Below are 17,596 nucleotides of genomic sequence, written 5' to 3'. Positions count from 1 at the left end.
CTTGATACCTAATAGCTTTACGTTCTCGCGTCGAAACTCGGTAAGGGCTCTGGCGGAGTGGTCGAGCGCACTCTTCGGTTATTATGCGATGCTTTGCAACTGGCGTTTATCGAATCCTCGATGATGTCGAAAAGGAGTCTTTGTATCGTCGGAGAAGACTTCTGAGCTGTTGCTGCTTACTTATGGTTAGACCTGGATTTACGTCGAAGTCTGGTTCGGGAACTATCGTCATCGGGGTAGATGCGGCAGAATCCGAGAGAACAAACGCATTGCTGGTTTCCAGAATTTCCTCGATGTACGCGATCGTCGTGCCCTTGAACTCCTGGCTGAAGTTTGTCAGTAATACTTTCGTTTTTCCTCTGTGCAGTCGAGCGATCCCTCTTGCGACGCAAATTTCACGGTCTAACAGTAGGCGTTGGTCACCCTCGATGACGCCTTCTACGTTGGCAGGTGTTTTGGTGCCGACGGAAATGACAATGCTGGAGCGGGGCGAGATGCTGACTTGACTTTCGAGCACACTCAAGGCATGGTGACTACGAGAGCTCTCCTGTGGTGTCGCTTGATCTTCCGACGGGGTTATCGACTTTGACTTCAGGTCGATGACTGGGCCGTGTTGGTTTAGGAAGTCCATGCCGAGAATGACGACGCGTGAACATTGTGGGAGGATACCGAAGGTGGCAGGGTAAGTCCGGTCATGAACGGTAATTCTTGCTGTGCAGATTCCAGTCGGCGGAATGAGGTGTCCTCCAGTAGTCCGAATTTGAGGGCCTTCCAATGCAGTCTTTCTTCATTTGGGCGGCGATGTGTCCGCTCATTACGGAGGCGGTGACTGCGTGGCCGTCGAGAAGCACGTCGGGGTCGGTGGTTCTTTGTCCTGCGTTACAGTTAGGTCTTGTTGTCGGATCACGGCTGCGTCGCGTTGACCTTTGGCTGGTACGTGGCGTCGTCAGGTCGCATTTCGTCGGCGTATTCTTTGGTTCCTGACTTCGTCGGTACGGCGGCGTGTCGTTGTTTTGTCGTTGAGGTAGTCTCTTCGGCGTCTTAGGCGGCGGCGGAGAATCTTCGTCAGTTCCACGAACAGCAGCCACACCTCCATCGGTTGCTGCTTTTAGTTTGCCGGATATGGGCTCGCAGACCGGCCCCGCGCTGGGCCAATGTATGGTAGGCGCTGCGGCGACAGGTAGCGGCCTCGTGATGGCGAACGGGACGGTCATCGAGGACTCCACTGAGTGGCGGCGAGGTAGTCGGCGATATCGCGAGGTCGTTCGCCAAGCTGTGGTCTCGGCGTGTTAACGGCGAACCCTCGGAGTACCATCTCCCGGTATGCATGGGCATCGACGGTAGATGTGTCCGGCTTCTCCGCAGTGATAGCAAAGCGGATGGTGGTCGGGGGCGCGCCAAACGTCAATCTTCCTTGGAATGCTGCGTGGGGTGACGGGTTGGCGTGCTGGCGGCGGGGGTGGTGGCGGACGACGGAACTGTGTCGTCACTAGGCCCTGCCGTGGGCGCGGAGGGGGAACGTGACGGTGGGCTACAGCGGTCTGTCATCGCTTGCGGCTGAGGCTGCGGCGATTCAGGGGCTACTCCGAGTTGTTGTTGGAGCTCCTCGCGGACGGCGTCGGCGATTGAACCCACGAGGCTGTGATGAAGGGAACAGCTTCTGCAGCTCCTCCCGCACGACTGCTCGGATAGTCTCAGCAGGTCGTCGGTGGCCAGTGACTGAACTCCGGCGTAGTTTGTCGAGTTCGTGCGGCGGTTGTATTGTTGGTTCCGCATTTCCAGTGTTCTCGATGCTGGTGGCCTCGGGAAGAAACTCATCGACGATCTTCGGTGGGCTCCGTACCATTCCGGCGAAATGTTCCTCCTTTACACCATGCATCAGTAGGCGGACTTTCGTCTTCTCCGACATTTCCGGGTCGGCGTGGCGGAATAGGCGGCTCCTCTGTAAAAATCGCGGTGGTCTCATTAGGCAGCTGCACTCGGATTTCTTGTAGTGCTTGGGCTCGTTCCTCGTTCTCGGCGTACGACGCTTGTGAATGTCTGCAGGAAGCCGCCTCGGAACAGGTCCCACGTCATTAAGGCGGCTTCTCGGTTCTCGAACCACGTCCGGGCGGCGTCTTCCAATGCGAAAAAGACATGCCGAAGTTTGTCGTCGCTGTTCCAGCTATTAAATGCAGCGACCCTCTCGTTCGTCTCAAGCCAGGTTTCCGGGTCCTCGAATGTTGAACCGCGGAACGTCGGAGGCTCCCTGGGCTGCTGCAGCACGATGGGGGACGCTGGGGCTGCCATTGGGGTTGACTGGGCGATCTTCCTGGTCGTCTCATGCAAAAGTCCGTGCTCCGGGGGTAGTCCTTGCAGCTTGCGGCCACCTCGCTGGTTCTTGGCGAAGTTGGTATTGTCTTTCGCCTTCGGGCTTGGGTCACGACTTTGTGGGGTCGTCCGGTACATGAACGCAAAGCACCTCCACCAGATGTCACGTGTTAGTGACGGTTGAGGACACAGCAAGAAAACTGTGAATGGCGAAACTAACTTTATTGGGCGAACCTGCGCCCGGAAAAACAGGCTACACTCAATGTTCAACGAAAACGGCGAACACAGTCGGCAATCGTCGAAAATCTGATCAGCGGGTCAAGCGCGTCGGCTTTTATAGACCATTCGTCGTATATTCCAGAGTAATCGCTGGGACCTGCGTGTCTTCCACAAAGTTCAACGCCATTCGCTTCGCACATGCATGCAATCAGATCACACAAGGTTCGGCGACAGCAGACAGCGGATAGAAGCATCGATAACATTCTAGAAACTTCCGATACATGTAGACGCGTCCTGCGCTGAGCGATAACATTTCTTAGACGGTAAAAGCGCTCACCTGTAAAAGATCAACGAGTTCACATGTCAATATGAAATAAAAACACGTGAATGCGCTCATGCGCTATCCTATTACAACGCTCTCAACGACGGATCGTGCGAAATAACCGTGCGCACGGACCGTGGTGATGTCATATTCCTTTCCTTGTGGTGAAAGGAGCGGCCGCGGCTCTAGGCATCGGCTTCCCAGTGCGTCGGCATCTTTGGCGGTGGCACACGGAACGGAAGCGCCGTCGTCCCTGACATGCGAGAGGCTCGACGCACGGTTGAGAGCGCTGCAATACGATAGCGCACGAGCGCAGTCACGCGGTTTTATTTCATATTTCGCGGGCTTTCATCAAACGCAGAAAAAAACAACACGCAGAATGTACGAGGCCACAAAAAATTTAATCAGTCGTAATGAAACGCACTTGTCCAAGTAAATACTCAAAATGTTGCATAAAAATCCTAGTTAATTAACTAATTAAGCGGAACGTAAAAAGTACTCTAAGGAGCGCCACATGGCAGCAAAACATGTGCCGTTGGTTTCATTTAGCTGCGCCTAACCACGTTTTTAAAATCCTTGGCACAATTTACGTGAGACACCCTGTATATGCGTATGCGTTTGACTCTTTGATATTGGATTCTATATTGCTTACTATTCGTATTCGAAAAGGTTGGTACTTTCGCAACTCTAGTTAATGCGTTCACGAACAAGCTAAAACTCTCTTCATGAATTGCTCTGGCCGCTTTTTTTTTTTATTGCGCCGGTGCTGGTTGTCGCTTTGCCCGTTCTACAGTGCCTGCAACGTTTGCTGTTGATGGGAATGCTGTGGTTAACCCTTCCTCCCTATTTTCGCAGTGAAGGTAACGGGTGCGTATGGAGACGAAGCAAATCCACTTTCCGGGTTCGCTACGGCATACTCACTATGCCTCAAGAATCCTGGTAAGTGATCCTATGCTGTCGATCACTGGCTTCTTCGTGCATGGCTAAACAGGCGGCAAATGAGACAATGTCGCGAAGACCAGCATTCCAATCAAGAACGACGCAGGCTACTTTGCTGTGCAGGCAAGAAGGTGGCTGTGCAGCCTGCCTTCGGCGGCGACGACAGCATTATGCTAAAGCCATGGGCTCCGAGTTCATGTCAGGCCGTGCTGATAGAAACCGTTACAACATCCCGTCTGAGGCCATGCAGAGCTGTTGCACAAACGCAGCTTTGCCACGGTGTAATGAAGTTCGGAAGCACTTAGTGTAATACTTGTGTACTAAAGATTTAGCAATCTTATATTTTGGTAGACTGAGCGTTTCGTGTCACAAGTAAGAGCTGTAGCATTTTTCTTTTTCCACCGGGACGTGCCGCGGGTTTTCATCTTGGACCGTTTCTGAATTATGAAATTTTAAAAACTCCTCTTTCTCGGTGTTGAAAAGAAAGAAAAAAAAATCTAGCAGTGCCCATCTCACGATGAATGCCGGTGATAGTGCGATTAGCATTTAAGCACTGTTGCGGCACAGCGTATCACCACCGAAGAAACGCGCCGTGCATTTGAAGGGTGTATGCGACCGTGCTGCTCCTGGTGGCGCTTCCCTCGGAACACACTGCACCACCTGCCGCCGCCACCGCCAAGTACGCGCGTGGCGTGTGTGCGAATATATATTCCGACAAGATTATGTGAATATACAAGGTGTCCCAACCATCATGCACCGAGAATTAAAGAAAAAGAACAGATGTTCAAATGCCACGTAACTGGACAAGAACAAATGTGATGTTGTTTGCCGTCGTTTGGAGATACTCATCTATCTATTCATTCCGCCTAATTTGATAATAATTAAGTCTTCAATAATTAATCGACTTCTCAAATAGTATAATTAGATTGTCAATGGGAAAAATGTCGAGCAACATGAAAAAGACACCTCGTAACGGCTTTCTGTAGTAGATTACGTGCTACATAAAAGTGTTCTTTCCGAGCGTGAAAGAAGCCTGCGAATACACGCAAAGTGCCTCGAGTGGCCAGTCGCGCGGCAATGCATGATAGTTGGGACGCCATGCATATGACCCGGGTTCGATTCCGCCCCAGTACTTAAGAAATGTTAGATGAATTTTAATCAAAGGATTGCAAAAACTTAAGTGATATATATTTAAGCGGTTTTAGCCGTCATTAAGAGGTTTGCTGTCCGAAAGGAAAGCAAGGGGTTTCGTATAAAGGCTGATAATTTTTTTCTTTCTATCTATGCTTTTTTATTTCTTTTTAAACTTTTCGTGCGCAAACAGGGACGAAGAAGAGGAGCAACACAAGGACGAGCGCTTTTTAACAACTGGTTTGCGCACAAAAGTTTTTAAAACCAGTTGTTAGAAAGCGCTCGTCGTTGTGTTGCTCCTCTTCTTCGTCCCTGTTTGTTTGCACACAAAAAGTTAAAGAAAATGAATCTGTTCCAACTAGGCCGACTCGCAGTTATGCAACGTGTTCTTTAGCTGCACTTTATTTTCTAGGGGGGGGGGGGCGGAAGGGGAAGTTCGATGTAGAACATTGGTGAAAACAAAATGTGTGTATATGACGGGAGTCTGTGCTAAACGCCGTCATTTGAAACGCTGTGTTTCGTTCCAGTTGGTGACGTGCTGTCGTTGCAGCCGCGACGCGAGACTTCCCGCCTGGGGCTTTTCACATTCATGATGCGATCGTTCAGATATGCAAAGAGAAATGCCGGAACTCACAACACTGTCACTCTTAGGCAGAGAGCTTTCATTTTTCCGGAGAGAGGGTAGAGCTGGGACCCCAGAAGCTTTTGGTAAGCCACAGCAATAGCCATTTGGGAAGCCACAGCATTTGGGAAGCCACAGGACAGCGTTGCCGGCAATACGAACGCCAGGGTAACGGTGCCCCTGCAGGAGCCGCAGTACTGGCAGTGACTGACGGGACCTCGCTGCGTCAACTGATAAGATACATTGTACGCGAGGAGATTGCGAAGGAAATAGCGACACTGAAGGAGTTTACCGTTGCTTCGGTCGGTGAAGTTGTCCGCCAAAAGGTCCGGCAAGCATTTGCATCTCCCCGAGCCGTTCCCTGGAACCATGTCCCGAGCCGCGCTTGCGCGGATACAGCGACGCAGACGCTGTCTGTCGCCCACTTTCTATCGTGTCAGTACGACAGCACCACCAGCGGCCGCCTGTTGCTGCCTGGATACGTAGGGAGCATTTCGGGCGAGTCCAGCCTCGCAGGACTGTTGTTCACCGACCATTGCGCTTTCATTGTGGAGAGCCAGGGCACATAGTTTTCGCCCTCATCGCCAGGGTGGCATCTGGGAAATGTCACCTGCCACTCCGCAACAGTTTCAAGGAAGACATACACGCTTCGACGACAGTTTCACTGGGGAACAAGACAGCTTGATCAGCTAATCTCCTGTCGCCTTCGCCGTCTCCGTTACGTTTTTCTTCGCTGAACCGTCGCAGTCTCACCGACGGGGCAAGAGGGCGCTTTCCAAACCCAAAACTGAAAGCAGCGACCTACGAGGGAAAGGTTTCAAGTCGTCGAACCGCCAAAAGTCTCCCATTATTACTGAGAAACAAGCAGAGCAACCTGGAGGACCGGAACGTCGGCGAATTTGCGAGTGCCAGCCTACTCTTAACGATTGATGGGCACGAAGTGATAGCTTTAGTTGACTCTGGCGCAGACTTTTCGATAGAGAGTGAGCGGCTGGCAGACAGGCTTGAGAAACTCAAAACACAATGGGCGGGCCCTTATATTAGAAATGCCGGGGGCCAGATAATGACACCTACAGGCAAATTTACTGCACGACCCCAGATAGGAAATACAAGTTTTGTCACCACTTTTAGGGTTTCACAAGAGTGCTACAGATCGCGCATCCTTGGAATGAATTTCTTGCGGGAGTACGGCGTCGTGGTTAACATACGGGGCGGCGAGATAACCCTATCAATCAGTATAGACACGAACCACGACGAAGACCGCCAACGTACATAGTTACGTGACCCCGACGAAGGCGTCTGCATACCGCCACTATCATGCAGTCTTGTCTCCGTCAGTTGCGAAGAACAGTGTAATGAGAACGGTGTGGCTGAACAATTAACTGCACTTCTGCTCGACCGAGGTGTTGCCATCGCTTGGGGTATCGTCAGCCTAATCGGCAGTCGTGCAAAGGTGCTGTTGACAAATTTCACCAATGAACGCCGGCACATCAGTAAAGGCACCGCTGTGGCATACTTTGACGAAATTGACCGCGTTCGACACTGCTTTGCTGTAAAAGAGCAAACACCAACGGATACGATGCCACATGCACCCGTCGTCGACGTTGGCTCAGGTTTAGCGCCGCAGCGGCCTGTTCAATCGATATTAGTGCGCAGAGCAGCCTTGGCTAATTCGTTCAGCTTACATTTGAGGGCACCAAAAGCACAGCGCGTTAGCCGACAGTCACGTGATATTTTTAAAGAATTTCGCACACTTCAAAGAAAATCTGGAAAGAAATTAAACAGGGCAGGTATCTTATCAACGATGAAATAATTCGATGTTTATGAACAAGTGCTACAACTTTTGTATTGGAGCTCTCTCGCATGAGTTAATAAGTTAATATGTAAAAAGTTTATTAAGCAAACTTTGCTAGTTACCCAGCTTGGCGGATTGAAAAAGATATCATGGCCTGCTTCATATGGCTCGGAACAATACTGCGGCAATTCGATACGTGTAGCCCCTATGTTTAATTTTTAATACTTGGCCCAAGTTAGCTGAAACACACTGCATATAAATATAGGAAACATCGTCCGCGTTCTTAAAATTGGGAAGCAAGGTGTACGATATGCTTGGTTTAGGTGCAGAAAGCGAAACGTAAACTGAAACCATTTTATGATTCGTAATAGCTCCAAAACCACCATATGTACAAGGCGTACGGGGGCTGAGGAGACTATAGATGTAGAGCTACCTGACCTCTGGTTGGCTCCTCTGCTATCTTCTTTGGGACAGGTGACTTTTGAGAGCTCAAGAAGCTTCCTGGAAAAGCAAATGTCTGCAGGGAACACCTTAACAAGTGCAAGAACGTATTCATATTATACGTATAAGAGCTTAACATGTTGAACCTGGAAGATGAAAGAAGGCGCGAATGATTAGTTTTTTTTTAAACCCTGCACCAAGGAGATTCTAGTTCAGCTGGAGCTTGTATGACAAAATAAGTGAAATCGCACTTCAAGAAAACGGCTGCATTACCTTTCCGGCGGCGTTTCCTTTCACCTAACCACGTTAAAACCCGGGGTTGTCATATTCTTCATCGTGTGCGTTGTCACGTTGTAATGACGGTGACGAACCACAGCAGCCCAACGCAAGTGTCGAAATTAGCTGTCTATTGGTCGAACGTGTACCCAGCAGAACAAGCAACACCCAGCACAATGATACACTCTAAAAAAAAGTTTACACCCTTTGGGGTGTATATCTGCCACACAAGAATAATCGCCTTCTGCCATGCTTGCGTTTCCTTTCTTGAAAACGCCGTCCCCACTACTTTCCTGTCGGCAATGCTATGTCATGCTGATAGCGTGCATGCTGTTCGCTACTGGGAAATACCGGGCTCGCAGCGTTAACGAAAGGAAATGCGGACAAGAGAGATGACGTTTATTGTTGTGTGGCAATTGATACGACTCAAAGGGTGTAAATTTTTCTTACACTCTTAAAACGGTTGCACCCTTTGGGGTGTATATCTGTCCCACAACAATAATCGTCATCTGCCTTGCTTGCGTTTCCTTTCTAGAAACTCGGCGCTCGCTACTTTCCTGTCGAGAATGCTGCGTCACACTGATAACGCGCATGCCGTTCGTCACTGGAAAGTACCGGGCTCGCAGCGTTAAAGAAAGGAAACGCGGGCAAGACAGATGACGATTATTGGTGTGGGACAAGATACGCCCCAAAGGGTGTAAATTTTTCTAAGAGTGTACACTCTTAAAACGGTTGCACCCTTTGGGGCGTATATTTGTCCCATAACGATAATCGTCATCTGCCTTGCTTGCGTTTCCTTTCTTGAAAACTCGGCGCTCGTTACTTTCCTGTCGAGAATACTGCGTCACATTGATAACGCGCATGCCGTTCGTGACTGGGAAGTACCGAGCTCCCAGCGTTAAAGAAAGGAAACGCGGGCAAAACAGATGACGATTATCGTTGTGGGACAAGATATGCCTCAAAGGGTGTAAATTTTTTTTAGTGTATAGTGTACACTCTTAGGCAAAATTTCACCCTTTGGGGTGCACGTGTACCTCTTCCACACAACGATAATCGTCATTTGCCTTGCTTGCGTTTCCTTTCTTGAAAACGCCGCGCCTGCTACTTTATTGTCGGGAATGTTATGTCATGCTGATAACGCGCATGCCGTTCGTTACGGCTGATCCACACGACGGACCAAATTGCTCTTTTGGACCGCGGTCCGCGCATCACGTGATAGGACGTCACCAGTTCGTGCGGACCGCCGTTGGCCCGCGCAAGACCGCTGCCCTCGCGGTCCAACAAATCGCCGAGGCTTTTCCCGCTTCCGTTTTGGCGGCGGACCGCATGCAAACCGCAGCGATTTTGGCGTAGCCAACGAATCTTGTCCGGCAACAGAGTGTCTTCAGCCAAATCCAATTTAGTTTTCGGCTCAGCAAAAGCCAGTCAAGCCAGCCGTTTCATGTCCGCCGCTCCGCCTACACGTGCGTGCAACAGATATATTTTTTAAACACCGTGTCCTCTTGGAGTGACGAGGAGATTTTTTTCATTTTGTATCCCTCGTTGAGCAGTTCCCGGCTTTGTGGGACTCGAGCCGGAATTATCAGAATGATGACACTCTGGCCGAGAGTGTAGCTGGTTGGTCTGCTCTGGCGTCTGCTATGGCGGTCCGCCGTGTGGATGTGCTCTGCGCCGGACCGGACCGCGGCGGGCCGTGACGTCGCATCACGTGACCGAGCGGTCCGCGCACTTGGTCCGTCGTGTGGATCGGCCTTTAGACACGGTGTTTAAGAAATATATCTGCTGGACGCAGGTGTAGGCGGAACGGCGGACATGAAACGACTGGCTTGACTGGCTTTTGCTGAGCCCAAAAATAGATTGGATTTGGCTGAAGACACTCTGTTGCCGGACAACATTCGTTGGCTACGCCGAAATCGCTGCGGTTTGCATGCGGTCCGCCGCCAAAACGGAAGCGGGAAAAGCTTCGGCGATTTGTTGGACCGCGAGGGCCGCGGTCTTGCGCGGGCCAATTTCAGCAGAACCTCAATTTCGTCCTCAATTTCAGCAGAACCATTTTCGTAGGCCTCCAGGTTTCTGCCCCATACGTGAGCACTGGTAACACACAGCTGTTATACACTTTCCTCTTGAGGAATAGTGGCAACCTGCTGTTCATGATTTGAGAATGCCTGCCAAACGCACCCCAGCCCATTCTTATTCTTCTGATTATTTCAGTCTCATGATCCGGATCCGCAGTCACTACCTGTCCTAAGTAGATGTATTCCCTTACCACTTCCAGTGCCTCACTACCTGTTGTAAACTGCTGTTCCCTTCCGAGACTGTTAAACATTACTTTAGTTTTCTGCAGATTAATTTTTAGACCCACCCTTCGGCTTTGCCTCTCCAGGTCAGTGAGTATGCATTGCAGTTGGTCCCCTGAGTTACTAAGCAAGGCAATATCATCAGCGAATCGCAAGTTACTAAGGTATTCTCCACTAACTCTTATCCCCAATTCTTCCCAATCCAGGTCTCTGAATACCTCCTGTAAACACGCTGTGAATAGCATCGGAGAGATCGTATCTCCCTGCCTGACGCCTTTTTTATTGGGATTTTGTTGCCTTCTTTATGGAGGACTACGGTGGCTGTGGAGCCGCTATAGATATCTTTCAGTATATTGTCACGTGGTGGTGACGTTAAGAACACAGTAACAATACTGTGAAAGGCAAAACTAGATTTTTATTGGGCGAACCTGTGCCCACAAAACAGGCTACACTTATAGCACAACGAAAGCGGTGAACACAGTCGGCGATCGTCGAAAATCTGATTAGCGGGTGAAGCGCGTCGGCTTTTATAGATCAGTCGTCGAATGTTCCAGATTAACTGATGGGACCCGCGTGTCTTCCACAAAGTTCTACACCATTCGTGTCACGCGATGAAATCTGATAACACAAGGTGCGGCGACAACAGACACGCGGATAGAAGCGTCGATAACTTTCCAGAAACGTCGGATACATGCAGGCGCGTCCCTCGCTGTGCGATTACAGTTGTTAAGCGGCGAAACGTGGTTGCCCGATAAAGATAAGTACACGTGTCATTACCCCCCTCTTAAAAAGCATCGACCCGATGCTGCTAACAAACGAAAGTAACAAAGAAAAGCACTCGTAGCAAAGAAAACAACAAACTAAGGAAGTTCATCAGCGTCCGTAAAATGGTTTCAGACGCACCACGTGGACCACTTCAGATCGTGCGCGGCGCCGCTGTGAATGCGAAATTCCGTCTGGCACGACCTCATAGTCCAGTGCGCCAATACGTCGAATGACCTTGTAGGGTCCGAAATATCGTCGCAGTAGTTTTTCACTGAGTCCTCGTCGGCGTATCGGGGTCCACACCCAAACACGGTCGCCGGGCTGGTACTCGACGAAGCGTCGTCGGAGGTTGTAGTGTCGGCTGTCGGTCCTCTGCTGGTTCTTGATCCGCAGGCGGGCGAGCTGTCGGGCTTCTTCGGCGCGCTGGAGATAGCTAGCGACGTCAACATTCTCTTCGTCAGTTACGTGCGGCAGCATGGTGTCAAGCGTCGTCGTCGGGTTCCTGCCATAAACCAGCTTAAACGGCGTGATCTGTGTTGTTTCTTGCACCGCCGTGTTGTACGCGAATGTTGCATACGGTAGGACCGCGTCCCACGTCTTGTGCTCAACGTCGACGTACATCGCTAGCATGTCGGCGAGGGTCTTATTCAGGCGCTCCGTGAGACCATTCGTTTGCGGATGGTAGGCAGTTGTCCTCCTGTGGCTTGTCTGGCTATATTGCAGAATGGCTTGGGTGAGCTCTGCTGTAAAAGCCGTTCCTCTGTCGGTGATGAGGACTTCTGGGGCGCCATGTCGCAGCAGGATGTTCTCGACGAAAAATTTCGCCACCTCGGCTGCGCTGCCTTTCGGTAGAGCTTTTGTTTCAGCGAAGCGGGTGAGATAGTCTGTCGCCACGACGATCCACTTATTCCCGGATGTTGACGTCGGAAACGGCCCCAACAAATCCATCCCAATCTGCTCGAATGGTCGACGAGGAGGTTCGATCGGCTGTAGTAACCCTGCTGGCCTTGTCGGTGGTGTCTTGCGTCGTTGACAGTCTCGGCATGTCTTGACGTAACGGGCGACGTCGGCGGTCAGACGCGGCCAGTAATACCTTTCATGTATCCTCGACAGCGTCCGGGAGAATCCGAGGTGCCCAGCAGTTGGATCGTCGTGTAAGGCGTGCAGTACTTCTGGACGCAGCGCCGACGGAACAACAAGAAGGTAGTTGGCGCGGACTGGTGAGAAGTTTTTCTTCACGAGTAGGTTGTTTTGAAGCGTGAACGAAGATAATCCACGCTTAAATGCCCTAGGGACAACGTCGGTGTGCCCTTCCAAATACTCGACAGGGGCTTTTAGCTCCGGGTCCCCTCGTTGTTGATCGGCGAAGTCTTCCGCGCTTATTATTCCAAGGAAGGCGTCGTCATCCTCGTTATCTTGCGGCGGCGGGTCAGTGGGGGCGCGTGATAGGCAATCGGCATCTGAGTGTTTTCGTCCGGACTTGTATGTTACAGTGATGTCGTATTCTTGTAGTCTGAGGCTCCACCGTGCCAGCCGTCCTGAAGGGTCCTTTAAGTTAGCTAGCCAACACAACGCGTGATGGTCGCTGACCACTCTGAATGGCCTGCCATATAGGTAGGGGCGAAATTTCACTGTAGCCCGAACGATGGCGAGGCATTCCTTTTCCGTTGTGGAATAATTGCCTTCCGCTTTCGACAACGACCGGCTAGCGTAAGCTATCACGTGTTCATGTCCATCTTTTCTCTGGACTAGGACGGCACCGAGGCCTAGGCTACTGGCGTCAGTGTGGATTTCGGTATCGGCGTGCTCGTCGAAGTGCGCAAGTACGGGCGGCGACTGCATGCGTCGTTTGAGTTCTTCAAATGCGTCGGCCTGCGGCGTTTCCCACTTGAACTCGACGTCACATTTAGTTAGCTGTGTCAGCGGCTCAGCAATGCGTGAAAAGTCCTTGACAAATCGCCTGTAGTAGGCGCACATGCCAAGAAATCTACGCACTGCCTTCTTGTCGGTGGGCTGCGGGAACTTTGCGATGGCAGCTGTCTTCTGCGGGTCGGGGCGGACTCCAGACTTGCTGATGACGTGGCCTAGGAACAGAAGCTCATCGTAGGCGAAGCGGCACTTTTCTGGCTTCAGAGTGAGGCCTGATGACTTGATGGCCTCGAGTACTGTTGCAAGCCGCCTAAGGTGATCGTCGAAATTTCCGGCGAAGACAACGACGTCATCCAAGTAAACGAGACAGGTCTGCCACTTCAATCCTGCTAAAACCGTGTCCATCACGCGCTGGAACGTTGCAGGCGCCGAGCACAGTCCAAATGGCATAACCTTGAACTCGTAGAGGCCGTCTGGGGTGATGAAGGCGGTCTTTTCGCGATCTCTTTCGTCGACTTCTATTTGCCAATAGCCAGACTTGAGGTCCATCGACGAGAAGTATTTAGCGTTGCAGAGCCGATCCAATGCGTCGTCTATCCGTGGGAGGGGGTATACATCCTTCTTCGTGATCTTGTTCAGTCGACGATAATCGACACAGAAACGTAGGGTTCCGTCCTTTTTCTTTACCAGGACAACAGGGGATGCCCACGGGCTTTTCGACGGCTGGATGATGTCGTCGCGCAGCATTTCGTCGACTTGTTCTCTTATAGCTTCACGTTCCCGTGTCGAAACTCGGTAAGGGCTCTGGCGTAGTGGTCGAGCGCACTCTTCGGTTATTATGCGATGCTTTGCGACTGGTGTTTGTCGAATCCTCGATGACGTCGAAAAACAGCCTTTGTATCGTCGAAGCAGACTTCTGAGCTGTTGCTGCTTAATCGCGGGGAGACTTGGATTTATGACGAAGTCTGGCTCGGTAACTACGGTCGTCGGGGTAGATGCGACAGAATCCGAGAGGACAAACGCATCGCTGGTTTCCTGAATTTCCTCGATGTATGCGATCGTCGTGCCCTTGTTGATGTGCTTGAATTCCTGGCTGAAGTTTGTCAGCAACACCTTTGTGTTTCCTCCGTGCAGTCGAGCGATCCCTCTTGCGACGCAAATTTCACGGTCCAGCAGTAGACGTTGGTCGCCTTCGATGACACCTTCTACGTCAGCGGGTGTTTCGGTGCCGACCAAAATAACAATGCTGGAGCGAGGCGGGATGCTCACTTGATCTTCGAGCACACTCAAGGCGTGGTGACTACGAGGGCTCTCCGGCGGTATCGCTTTATCTTCCGACAGCGTTATTGACTGTGACTTTAGGTCGATGATTGCGCCGTGTTGGTTCAGGAAGTCCATACCGAGAATGACGTCTCGTGAACACTGTTGGAGGATAACGAAAGTGGCAGGGTAAGTCCGGTCATGAATGGTTATTCTTGCCGTGCAGATTCCAGTCGGCGTGATGAGGTGTCCTCCAGCGGTGCGAATTTGAGGGCCTTCCCATGCAGTCTTAACCTTCTTCAACTGGGCGGCGATGTGTCCACTCATGACGGAGTAATCAGCCCCTGTGTCCACTAAGGCGGTAACTGCGTGGCCGTCGAGAAGCACGTCGAGGTCGGTGGTTCTTTGTCTGGCGTTGCAGTTTGGTCTTGGCGTCGGATCACGGCTGCGTCGTGTTGAACTGAAGCTTGAACGTCGCGTCGTCAAGTCGTCTTTCGTCGGTGTAGTCTTGGCTTCCTGACTTCGTCGGGGCGGCGGCGTGTCGTCATTAAGTCGTCGAGATGGTTGCTTCGTCGTCTTCGTCGGCGGCGGAGGATCTTCGTCAGTTCGACGAACAGCAACCGCACCTCCATCGGTTGCTGTTTTTAGTTTTCCGGATATGGGCTGACGGACCGGCCGCGGGCTGGGCCAGTGTATGGTCGGCGCTGCGGCGACAGGTAGCGGCCTGGTGACGGCGAACGGGAAGCTCGTCGAGGGCTCCACTGATTGGCGGCGAGGTAGTCGGCGATATCGCGAGGTCGTTCGCCAATCTGTGGCCGCGGCGCGTTAACGGCGAAACCTCGCAGTCCCATCTCCCGGTATGGGCATCGGCGGTACACATGGCCGGCTTCCCCGCAGTGGTAGCAGAGCGGGCGGTGGTCAGGAGCGCGCCAAACGTCTGTCTTCCTCGGGTAGCTGCGCTGGGCGACGGGTGGTCGTGCTGGCGGCGGCGGCGGCGGCGGACGACGGAATTGCGGCGTGACAGGGCCCTGGCGCGGTCGCGGAGGGGGACCTTGACGGCGTGCGACGGCGGCGTAGGTCATCGCTTGCGGCTCAGGCTGCGGCGATTCACGGGCTACTCCAAGTTGTTGTTGGAGTTCCTCACGCACGGCGTCGGCAATCGAAGCCACTTGAGGCTGTGATGACGGGAACAGCTTTTGTAGCTCCTCCCGCACGACAGCTCGGATAGTCTCGCGTAGGTCGTCGGTGGCCAGTGACTGAAGTCCGGCGTAGTTTGTCGCGTTCGTGCGGCGGTCGAATTGCCGGTTTCGCATCTCGAGTGTCTTTTCGATGCTCGTCGCCTCACGAAGAAACTCGTCGACGGTCTTCGGTGGGCTTCTTACCATTCCGGCGAAAAGTTCCTCCTTTACACCACGCATCAGTAGGCGTACTTTCTTCTCCTCGGACATTTCTGGGTCGGCGTGGCGGAACAGACGGCTCATTTCCTCAGTGAAGATCGCGATCGTCTCATTCGGCAGCTGCGTTCTGGTCTCCATGGGCTCGGTCTTTTCGCACGACGCTTGTAAATGTTTGCAGGAAGCCGCTTCGGAACAGGTCCCACGTCGTCAAGGTGGCTTGATTCTCGAACCACGTTCTGGCGGCGTCCTCCAAAGCGAAATAGACATGTCGCAGCTTGTCGTCGCTCGTCCAGCTGTTAAACGTAGCGACCCTCTCATACGTTTCCAGCCAGCTTTCCGGGTCCTCAAATGTGGAACCGCGGAACGTCGGTGGTTCCCTGGGCTGCTGCAGCACGATGGGGGACGCTGGGGCTGCCATTGGGGTTGCCTTGTCCACAATCTTCTTGGTCTTCTCAGGTAGAAGTCCGTGCTCCGGGGGCAGCTGTTGAAGACGGCGGCTTGCTCGATGCTCCGGGACTACGCTGGTGTTCTCTTTGCGGTCCGGGCTTGGATCACGGCTTGTCGGGGGCGTCCGGTACATGAACGAAAAGCACCTCCACCAGATGTCACGTGGTGGTGACGTTAAGAACACAGTAACAATACTGTGAAAGGCAAAACTAGATTTTTATTGGGCGAACCTGTGCCCACAAAACAGGCTACACTTATAGCACAACGAAAGCGGCGAACACAGTCGGCGATCGTCGAAAATCTGATTAGCGGGTCAAGCGCGTCGGCTTTTATAGATCAGTCGTCGAATGTTCCAGATTAACTGATGGGACCCGCGTGTCTTCCACAAAGTTCTACACCATTCGTGTCACGCGATGAAATCTGATAACACAAGGTGCGGCGACAACAGACACGCGGATAGAAGCGTCGATAACTTTCCAGAAACGTCGGATACATGCAGGCGCGTCCCTCGCTGTGCGATTACAGTTGTTAAGCGGCGAAACGTGGTTGCCCGATAAAGATAAGTACACGTGTCAATATTTACATACGGCTCGTCTACACCCTGATTACGCAATGCCTCCATGACTGCTGAGGTTTCGACTGAATCAAACGCTTTCTCGTAATCAATGAAAGCTACATATAAATGTTGATTATATTCCGTACATTTTCTATCACCTGATTGATAGTGTGAATATGGTCTATAGTTGAGTAGCCTTTAGGGAATCCTGCCTGGTCCTTTGGTTGACGGAAGTCTAAGGTGTTTCTGATTCTATTTGCAATTACCTTAGTAAATACTTTGTAGGCAACGGACAGTAAACTGATCGGTCTATAATTTTTCAAGTCTTTGGCGTCCCCTTTCTTATGGATTAGGATTATGTTAGCGTTTTTCCAAGATTCCGGTATGCTCGAAGTCATGAGGCATTGCGTATATAGGGTGGCCAGTTTCTCTAGAACAATCTGCCCACCATCCTTCAACAAATCTACTGTTACCTGATCATCCCCAGCTGCCTTGCCCCTTTGCATAGCTCCCAAGGCTTTCTTTACTTCTTCCGGTGTTACCTGTGGGATTTCGAATTCCTCTTGACTATTCTCTCTTCCATTATCGTCGTGGGTGCCACTGGTACTGTATAAATCTCTATAGAACTCCTCAGCCACTTGAAATATCTCATCCATATTAGTAATGATATTGCCGGCTTTGTCTCTTAACGCATACATCTGATTCTTACCAATTCCTAGTTTCTTCTTCACTGCTTTTAGGCTTCCTCCGTTCCTGAGAGCATGTTCAATTCTATCCATATTATACTTCCTTATGTCAGCTGTCTTACGCTTGTTGATTAACTTCGAAAGTTCTGCGAGTTCTATTCTAGCTGTAGTGTTAGAGGCTTTCATACATTGGCGTTTCTTGATGAGATCTTTCGTCTCCTGCGATAGCTTACTGGTATCCTGTCTAACGGAGTTACCACCGAC

At 51.5% G+C, this 17,596-nt stretch overlaps 1 protein-coding gene across 1 annotated transcript in view; it reads left to right on the top strand.

Moving 5' to 3' along the window:
* Positions 1-17,596, top strand: part of LOC126520735 (uncharacterized) — a 168,536-nt gene that overhangs the window by 36,464 nt on the left and 114,476 nt on the right. Inside the window, exon 6 of the mRNA XM_055064855.2 lies at positions 3,707-3,790. Within this exon, the coding sequence (XP_054920830.1) occupies positions 3,707-3,790 (84 nt within the window). The remainder of the gene's footprint in view (positions 1-3,706; positions 3,791-17,596) is intronic.

Source organism: Dermacentor andersoni, chromosome 3 (genome assembly GCF_023375885.2).
Source record: "Dermacentor andersoni chromosome 3, qqDerAnde1_hic_scaffold, whole genome shotgun sequence".
NCBI classification, from domain to species: domain Eukaryota; kingdom Metazoa; phylum Arthropoda; class Arachnida; order Ixodida; family Ixodidae; genus Dermacentor; species Dermacentor andersoni.
Note: the sequence above shows the minus strand (reverse complement) of the source record. Positions and strands in the feature narration are given on the sequence as shown.